Here is a 10328-nt window from a genome sequence, read left to right as displayed (position 1 = left end):
ATAGGGTTTTAATTTCATAACTGAAGAGAGAAAACACTTCGAAACTATTAGCTGCCATGTCTATTAGAAAGTCTTAGAACTAGTCCTGATTTTGGTTGTGTGTTTCTGCAATTAGCCATTTTTAAAAACATTGTTAAATGGAGTGTGGACTCATTCAATCTTCATCATGAGATTTTTTTTTATACATACTGTGTTTTTAGTTTGTTTTTTTTTAAATTTCGTTTTGTTATTGAAATTGGTGGAGATGTAACAAATGTACGAAGGCCAAGTTAAACTAGAATTTAGAAGTTTTGAAGATTCAAGTTATAATCTTTGTTGCTTTTTCACTGTTGGTTTAATTGAATCCTTTGACTTTACTGAGAACAAATCTGATCTGTGCCTTTGTGGAAACTTGAACTTATAAAAAGAAATCCTCAAATGCTCGTGGATTATTTTTTTCCCTTTGGATTGCTGGATGCTTTTTCTGCAAGGATATTAGTCAAGTCACTACTCTGCATTTAAACTAATATAAAATTTAGAAAAAGCATACTAGATCAAATTTTTAAATAGAGTTAAACAATAACGCTCCCAAAAGTTATTTTGAAAAATATTGTCTTTAACTTACTTCTTACTACTTTGGGAGTGCTAACTGTCACTTTTGTTTGGTTTTGCCTTTCAAGGTATCCAGAGAATGGCATAGTAGAAATGGACACTAAAAATCTTCGACCACGAGCAAGAACCATTCTGAAGTGGAGTGAACTAAAAGTGGGTGATGTAGTGATGGTTAACTATAATGTTGAGGCTCCAGAAGAAAGAGGATTCTGGTTTGATGCAGAAATTACCTCTCTCAGAGAAATTTCAAGGACTAACAAAGAGGTTCATGCTAAAATTCTGCTGGGGTAAGATTTCTCTGGCTAAAATGGGAAGTTTATTTACATTCTTAAACAAATAAACAAAACAAAACTTTTAGGCTTGTTTGCTACTCATTATTCTTCCACAGGGCAGATTTCAGACTATTCAGAAGACTAGTTCAGAGTGTACCCTGGGAAACAGCCCTTGAAAACAAAGGGGTCCAGGAGGGATGGACATGCTTCAAGAAGGAAGTCTTGAAAGCACAGGAGCAGGCTGTACCAGTGTGCTGAAAGGCAAGCCGGCGGGGAAGACGACCGGTCTGGCTGAACAGGGAGATTTTGAAGGAAATTAGGGTAAAGAAGAGAGCCTACCGATTATGTAAAAAAGGGCTGCCTACTCATGAAGAGTTTAGGAATATAGTTAGGTCATGTAGAAAGAAAATTAGAGAGACGAAGGCACAACTTGAACTTAATGTTGCCACTTCTGTGAAGGATAACAAAAAGTCCTTCTACAGATACATCAATAGCAAAAGGAGGGACAAGGAAAACCTCCATTCTTTATTGGACATGGGCAGGAATATAGTTATCAAAGATGAGGAAAAGACTGAGGTATTTAACGCCTTCTTTGTCTCAGTTTTCAACAGTAAGACAGGTTGTCCTGAGGACAACTGGCTTCTGGAACTTGTAGAAAGAGATAAGAATCTAAATAGCCCCCTTGTAATCCAGGAGGAAACAGTGACCTGCTGAGCCACTTGGATCCCCACAAGTCTATGGGACTAGATGGGATCCACTCAAGGGTGATGAGGGAGCTGGCGGAAGAGCTCATCAAACTGCTCTTCATCATCTACCAATAGTCCTGGCTCACTGAGGAGGTCCCAGATGATTGGAAGTTGGCGAATGTCATGCCCATCCACATAAAGGGTTGGAAGGAGGACCCAGGAAACTACAGGTCTGTCAACCTGACCTCAGTGCCTGGCAAGGTTATGGAGCAGATCATCCTAAGTGCAATCACACAGCACCTGCAGGATGGACAAGGGATCAGTCCCAGTCAGCACGGGTTTAGGAGGGGCAGGTCCTGTCTGACCAACCTGATCTCCTTTTCTGATCAGGTGACCCGCCTGGTGGATGAGGGGAAGGCTGTGGATGTGGTCTACCTGGACTTCAGCAAAGCCTTTGACACTGTCTCCCACAGCATACTCCTGAAAAAGCTGGCAGCCCACGGCTTGGACAGGGGCACTCTGTGCTGGGTTAGGAACTGGTTGGAGGGCCGAGCCCAGAGAGTGGTGGTGAACGGTGCTGCATCCAGTTGGCAGCCGGTCACTACTGGTGTCCCCCAGGGATCAGTGTTGGGATCAGTTCTGTTTAATATCTTTATTGATGATCTGGACGAGGGGATTGAGTCCACCATCAGTAAATTTGCAGATGACACTAAGTTGAGGGGGAGTGTTGATCAGCTGGAAGGCAGGAGGGCTCTGCAGAGGGACCTGGATAGGTTGGAGAGTTAGGCTGATTCCAACGGGATGAGGTTCAACAAGGTCAAGTGCCAGGTCCTGCACTTTGGCCACAACAACCCCATGAAGCACTACAGGCTGGGCGCAGAGTGGCTGGAGAGTAGCCAGGCAGAGAGGGACCTGGGAGTGTGGATTGACAGGAAGCTGAACATGAGCCAGCAGTGTGCCCAGGTGGCCAAGAAGGCCAATGGCATCCTGGCCTGTATCAGGAACAGTGTGGCCAACAGGACCAGGGAAGAGATTCTTCCCCTGTACTCAGCACTGGTGAGACCACACCTGGAGTACTGTGTCCAGTTCTGGGCCCCTCAGTTCAGGAAGGATATTGAGGTGCTGGAGCAGGTCCAGGGAAGAGCAACAAGGCTGGTGAAGGGACTTGAACACAAGTCCTATGAGGAGCGGCTGAGGGAGTTGGGCTTGTTTAGCCTGGAGAAGAGGAGGTTCATGGGAGACCTCATCACTCTCCACAACTCCCTGAAAGGAGGTTGTAGCCAGGTGGGGGTTGGTCTCTTCTCCCAGGCAGCTATCAGTAAGACAAGAGGACATGGTCTTAAGCTCTGCCAGGGGAGGTTTAGGTTAGATATTAAGAAGAAATTCTTTACAGAGAGAGTAATCGGACATTGGAACGGGCTGCCCAGGGAAGTGGTGGATTCTCCATCCCTGGAGGTTTTTAAGATGAGACTGGATGTGGCACTTAGTGCCATGGTCTAGTAACCACGGCAGTAGTGGATTAAGGGTTGGACTTGATCTCAGAGTCCCTTCCATCCCGGCTGATCCTATGATTCTATGAATAGAATACAATACAATACAGCACAACGGAACAGAACAGTTGGAAGGGACCTACAGCAATCATGTAGTACAACTGCCTAGCCAATTCAGGGCTGATCAAAAGTTAAAGCGTATTACTAAGGGCAATCTCCAAATGCCTCTTCAACACTGACAAGCTTGGGGCATCTACCACCTCTCTAGGAAGCCTGTTCCACTGTTTGACCACCCTCTTGGTAAAGAAATGTTTCCTAATGTCAAGTCTGAACCTCCCCTGATGTAGCTTTGAACTATTCACGTGTTTTGTCACTAGATACCAGGGAGAAGAGACCAATGAGGTCACTCCTCAGTCTTCTCCAAACTAGACAAACCCAGAGACCTTATCTGCTCCTCAAAAGACATGCCTTCCAGTCCTTTACCTAGATTTCTTCCCCTCCTCTGAACGTATTTGAGTACTTTAACAACCTTCTTCCGTTGAGAGGTCCAGAAATGCACACAGTACTCAAGGTGAGGCTGCACCATTGCTAAATACAGCAGGATAATTACATTTTTTGAGTGGCTCGTTATACTATGTTCGATGCACCCCAGAATGTGGTTTGCCCTCTTGGCTACCAGGGCACACTGTTGACTCATACTGAGCCTGCTGTCAACCAGCACCCCCAGTCCCTTTCTGCAGGGCTGCTCTCCAGCCACTCCTCTTCCAAACTCTACTTGTGACTGGCATCCTAGGTGCAGAATCCAGCATTCAAACTTTCATTCTATTAATCATAACCCAATGCTCCAATCTATCTAGATCCCTCTTCAAGTCCTCTTGTCCCTTCAGAGAGTCAACAGCACCTCCCAGTTTGGTATCATCAGCAAGCTTGCTAATGGTGTATTCAACTTCTGCATCCAGCTCATTGATAAAAATATTGAACAGAACTGGCCCTCAAAAAATTTTGCTCCCATTCCCGATATAGGGCTTGCACATTTTCCACCCCTTGCTACCAAAATGAGGATTGCCTTTTCAGGAATGCCCAGGGCTAAATAGTCTTTCCATGTTTCAGGGTGTTATAGGTCAGGGTCTTTTTGCATAGGCTTAGGGGAATTTTTAACTACCTGGACACAAGGGGGTTTGCCTGTAAGTATAACTGCATCTTTAGGGAGATGGGATGATAACAGAATGGGCATAGCAGAAACTACCTCTTATAATACCTGGGTGTTGCACCTGTAAAGCAAGCATCTATTGGCAATAAATGGGCTCTGAGTGGATCATGATCCTTTTTGAACAGTGGGTGCTGCTGGGCCTCTGTGGGACATCCCTATAGGTCTTCCTTTGCCATAGGGGCTACATCGAAAATGCAATTGATAACCAATCTATCTATGTAGAGTAGGGAAAAAATAAAGCCTTGACACTGTATATAAACACTGCTCAGCAGTAGCCAAAACACTGGTAGGTTATCAAAACTTTTAGTCAGAATTCCAAATCACAGCACCATGTGGACTTCTATGAGGAAAATTCAATCCATCACAACCAGATCCAGTACACCTGTTGTGGTGGTTTGGGCTAGGCCTTCCTTGGTGACCAGTTTGTAACCAAGGAAGGGTCCAGATTTACCCAGTATTCCCTACGATTTTTACGTAGGCCAGACTATAAGAAGAGAGGAGGAGAGGCCTTCGCTCTTTCCTTCCGGCGGCTTGGAGGTGCAGGTTCCCTGCTGTTGAGTCTGCCGTGTTGGGGAGCGAGGCCTGGCTAGGCCTTGCCGACCTTGGGAGACAGACGTTGCCGGCGATCGTTCCGGAGCGACTCTCGGTTGTCCCAGGAGAGTAGTGAGATATCTTCTTTGCTAACTCTTTTGTTCTTTAGTTACTAGATCTCGGGCTACTGATTGGGATATATATATATATATATATATATTTTATTTTAGTTTTGTTCCTTTTCCCCTTCCCCTTTCCCTTTCCCTTGTGAAATTGTATATAAGTGTAAATATATTTATATATATCAGTTTGGTTGTCCTCTCTCTCGTTTTCGGGTTTTTCTTAGTTTTTTTTCTCCCTCTTCTCCCTGAGGTTTTTTTTTTGTTGGGGGGGGGGGACTTCTGGTGGTAAGGTTTGGAGACTTGGCAGGGAGCCAGCTTCAAACCATATCACCTGTTTAGTTTTAGGAAATTGGGTATAGCTCTTCCTAAATTCAGCAATTTTTTGCAGAAATCCAGATGTCAACTTTAAATAGGCTGTGACATTTCTTCTTTTCACCATCTTAAAGATTGCAATCTTTACACTCTCCTTGAAGAATTCACTGCTAACCTTCTCTTCCATTGATAGCTTTCTTTGCCACTTGGACACAGAGTCCCATTATTACCATATCATATTCACAAAGGAACCAAGGCAGTTGTATTCAGTCTGTTGTCTCCAAATCTGTAGGAGGACAAAGACACAGGGATGTATGTGTTGCCAAGAGTGAAACTGATGTTACAGTGTAACTTGAAGTGATCATTTCTTTTTAGCTAAGAAGAAGTTTGCCTTAATGGTGGCACCCCCTAAATTTCACCACCAAAAAAGAGTATCATAATTCTAAAAATATTTTCCTTATAATTATTTTAACTATTCAAATTTTATAATGCTTTTTATTATAAGAATGGAGGAATATTGAATTTTTATTGACATTTCTAATGTAGGGCATGATTGATTGGAAGAGAATGGAAGAATATTTTTATGATGAGTGGCAATTTAATATATTGCTTACATACCAGAAATAGTTGCATTTTTTAAATGTGAAAAATGTTGAGTTAGTAGCTTTTGCAAGCATATGCAAATTTGTTTTGAATATTGCTTTTAAATCTAGATTGACATGAGTGATTTAGATTAAATATTTCAGTGTATTATGGCTTCCTGTGATTCAAAATGTAGAGGAAGTATATAAATTAATTTTGGAGACAATTGTCATTTAAGAAAAAACACTCTCAAATCTAAAAAAAGATGATGAATAGGAGGTTTGAATTATTAACCACAAACTTAGCAAGGGAGAAGTATTTTTTTAAAAGAAATCAACCAATCCATAGATCTCAAGATCATCAAGGATAATTCAGGTTGGAAAGAGCCTCAAGAGGTCTCTAATCCACTTTCTCAAAGCAGAGTCATCTATGATGTCAGACCAGGTTGCTCAGGGCTTTATTCAGTCTGGTCTTGAAAACCTCCAAGAATGGAGACTGCACAACCTTTCTGGATGCCTGCTTCACTGTTTGACTGTTCATATGTTTTGTCCATGATATATGTCTATACTGCAATGCATTTAATATGTGAAGGTCATATTAGTGGATGGACAGCAGGATGGGGACTGGAGGAGCAAAGTCCCTCCCACTGTAAGAGAAGATCAAGTTCATGACCACCTGAAGAACCTGAACGTATATAAGTCTATGGGACCCAATGAGATGCATCCCAGGGTCCTGAGGGAATTGGCTGATGTAGTTGCCAAGCAATTCTCCATGATATTTGAAAAGTTATGGCAGTCAGGTGAAATCTCAGGTGACTGGAAAAGGAGAAACATTGTACCCATCTGTCCTAGTTTTGGGCAGGACAGAGTTGGGTTTTTTTTGCAGTAGCTGAGGGGACTTGGCTGTGGGCATGTCTAGGAGGTTATTCAATACCACCTTACGTCATTTCCAGGGGCTGGAGAAAGGGAGTCTTTCTTGCTTCCAAGAAGAAGGGCATTCCTTCTGGTGGGAGAAAGCATGGTGGGCGAAATGGTCCGGTATTGTTTTATTTTATATGTAAATCGTTTCTTTGTCTTATACCTTCTGTTATTAATATTGTTACTGTTAATGTTTGTTTTCTTATCTCATTGCTGTTTCCAGTCAATTGTTCTTATCTCAACCCGTGACCTTTGCCTTTTGTGCTTTCAACTGGAGGGAGAGGGGGAGCGAGCAGCTTTAGTGGGACTACTAAATTGGAGAATACCATTCCTAAACCATGACACCATCTTTTAAAAATGTAGAAAAGAGGACCCTGGGAACTACCAACCTGTCAGCCTCACCTCTGTGCCTGGGAAGATCATGGAACAGATCTTCCTAGAAGCTATGCTAAGGCACATGGAGGAAGGACAGGGAGGTGATTTGAGACAACCAGCACAGCTTCACCAAAGGCAAGTCCTGCCTGACCAACCCAGTGGCCTTCTATGATGGAGTGACTACAACAGGGGACAAGGCATGGGCTACAGATGTCATCTATTCAGACTTCTGTAAGGCCTTTGACATGGTCCCCCACAACATCCTTCTCTCTAAATTGGAGAGATATGGATTTGATGGTAGACTGTTTGGTGGATGAGGAACTCAGATTGGCCCCCCTTCCGGGTAACTCCCCCCAGTTTATATACTGAGTATGACGTTCTGTGGTGTGGAATAGCCCTTTGGCCAGTTAGAGTCACCTGTCCCAATCCTCCCAGATTCTTTTCTTTTGTGTTCCTCCTCACATGAGACACAAACCAAAAAAGAGTCTTTCACTTAGGATAAAAACAACTTAACAAAACCCAAAACATTAGTCTGTTATCAACATTATTCTCATTCTGAATCCAAAATACAGCACTGTATTAGCTACTGAGAAGAAATTGCCTCCATCCCAGCTAAAACCAGGACAGGTCTCCAACATAAGAAGGACCTATTGGAGCAAGTCCAGAGGAGGGCTGCAAAGATGATCAGAAGGCTTGGAGCACCTCTCCTATGAGGAAAGACTCAGAGGGTTAGGGTTGTCCAGCCTGGAGAAGAGAAGGCTCCAGGGAGACCTTATACCAGCCTTCCAGTACCTAAAGGGGGCCTACAAAAAGCTGGAGAGGGACCTTTTACAAGGGCATGTAGTGGTAGAAAAAGGGATAATGGCTTTAAACTGAAAGGGGGTATATTTGGATTAGATATTAGGAAGAAATTCTTTACTGAGAGGGTGGTGAAGCACTGGAACAGGTTGCCCAGGGAAGTTGTGTATGCCCCATCCCCGGACATGTTCAAAGCCAGGCTGCATGGGACTCTGAGCAACCTGGTGTCCCTGCCCATGGCAGGGGGGTTGGAACTAGATGATCTTTAAGGTCCTTTCCAACCCAAACCCTTCCATGATTCTGTGGTTCTATGTTACTTCTGGTTAATTTCTCAAAAAAACTCTCAGAATATAGTGGTATGTGGCCTAACAATTAGCTGAAACGTTCTTGACCAGCTCTATTTAAGTTCACTTGTCAAAAAAACCCTGTCTATAGGCTTTTTGCACACACATGTAGCTTATTTCCCTGTAGGTAACAAAGCTTCTTAAAGGGAATCCTTGATTGATGTGATTTAGAGCCACTCATCATTGTGATTATCCCCTGTTCCAAGGTCCTAGTTGAGATACAGTAGCTAAATTCAGCATCTAAGCAATCATAAACAGCAAGATTAGAAGGGACTGAATGAGTTCCTCTTAGACCACCTTTTAAGATAAACTACCTGTTGTTGTTTCTGAAAGGCATTTGTCTAACCTGTTACTAAAGACATCCTTTTCTTGTCCCCTCTTTCTTCTTTCCCTTATCTGCTCCAGCCAAGAATTCCATTTTACTAGCTACTAGGGAAAGTCTCATTTGTAGCTGAAATGCCTGATTTATGCTGAAATTATCAATACAGTTTATTTCTTAAAAAAATTTTACATTACTAGTTTAATGCAGTATGCTTCAGAATTTAAATAGATGCTTACTAATAGCCAACAATTTCTTGAATTTCTGTTTTTATTTTTCCATATAGACATGTCTCAAGTTTAAGATATATTTATATTTCTATATTTTGCATTATACACACACACATGCCTGTGCACGCACATAAATATGCATATTCTTTCAATTCAAAGTTGCCTGTTATTTAGAAGGAAAATGAGGCATAACTGTGGCTTGGTTTAAGATAAAAATAGCTGTTGTGGTGTGTATTACATTAGAAGCATTCATAGAAGAATCAAGATGGACAATGAAACACTGTGTTGGGATGTTCTTCATCTCTGCCACTAACTAGACTGTACACTGCATTTTGATTTTGGTGTGTTAGAGCACTGCATTGAATTTTATTGGTGAAGTCAATAAAAACTATTTTCTTATTGGTAAAACAGATGCCAATTAACTATACTATTTTGCTTAGAGTTTGCCAATATAGAGGCTAAGACTGAGAAACAGAGTTCAATGTACTTTATTATATTTTTATTTTCCAGAGGTCCAGAAGATGCAATAAATGACTGCAGAATCATTTTTATAGAGGAAGTGTACAAGATTGAAAAGCCAGGAGCTTATCCACTGACATTTGGAGATGGAGATTTCAAAAGTATGTGCTTTTTTTATTGTGTGATTGAGACTGTTACTTAAATATTTGAATGGCATTTAAAAATTAAGGAATCAACACAGAATCAATTTAATTAAGGCTTATTTTGTATGTAATAAAAGAATTGTTATTAGACAGATTTTTGGGTTGAAAAGTTTTTACAGGAATGTAATTTTATTACATGGTATATTGAGAATAAATTGTTGATGTAATATATCAACACATTAGTGCTATGAATATAGCAGGTAAATGGTTGATATTTTAGATGATCTGTATGGTGTGAGTTCATATTCTAAGTGGCTAGGCAGGCATTCAAATTACAAAACTTACTATTTCATAATTGATATCTCATTTGAGTTCTTAACAGATGCAAAAGATTGCTGTCTTTAACCATGACATTACCTCAGCATGAAAAATCATTAGCTGTGTAGAGCAAGAAAGTGTCAAGCTTGCTAGAACTATGAAATAAACAAATATATTCAATTGTAGAATATTATTATGTCCTTCTGAACACTAAATAAACCATGCCTCCTCCCTGCCCCCCACCAAAAGGCAGTTCTCTAAAAAGCAGTTAAACATTTTATCCTAAGTTTAAAAATATGTGAAAATTAAAGAACAGGAGTTATAAGACAGTGTTTATAATGGGAACACTGAAAGGTTGATCTGTGGCATTTTTGATAAATATTACTGAATTTTAAAAGAAGAAAATTTATTGTAGTTTAGTTTTCATTTTTAATCTATAGTATTTGTGTCATTGTATGTGTGAATCATTAATACACATTATTTGCAGTGTACTATTAAAGCAATTATGTCATATTAAAAATAAGTGTTTTTTTAAAAAGGAAATTCCATCTGCAACTACATTCATAAAAGTAGAAATGTAATTTTCAATAAATGAAGGCATTTAAAACCATTTTTTTCATTGTTTACTA

General features: G+C 40.9%; 1 protein-coding gene across 1 annotated transcript in view; it reads left to right on the top strand.

Moving 5' to 3' along the window:
• Positions 1-659: 659 nt before the first annotated feature.
• The window catches only part of LOC113981505 (E3 ubiquitin-protein ligase UHRF2-like), a gene marked incomplete at its 5' end in the record, with an annotated part of 71342 nt that continues 61673 nt past the window's right edge, over positions 660-10328 (top strand). Inside the window, 2 exons of the mRNA XM_027708907.1 lie at positions 660-878; positions 9290-9399. Coding sequence (XP_027564708.1) covers positions 660-878; positions 9290-9399 — 329 coding nt within the window. The remainder of the gene's footprint in view (positions 879-9289; positions 9400-10328) is intronic.

This window comes from Neopelma chrysocephalum, unplaced genomic scaffold (genome assembly GCF_003984885.1).
Source record: "Neopelma chrysocephalum unplaced genomic scaffold, ASM398488v2 Primary Assembly neopelma1_96599, whole genome shotgun sequence".
Classification (NCBI taxonomy): domain Eukaryota; kingdom Metazoa; phylum Chordata; class Aves; order Passeriformes; family Pipridae; genus Neopelma; species Neopelma chrysocephalum.
This window is presented reverse-complemented; position numbering and strand designations above follow the sequence as displayed.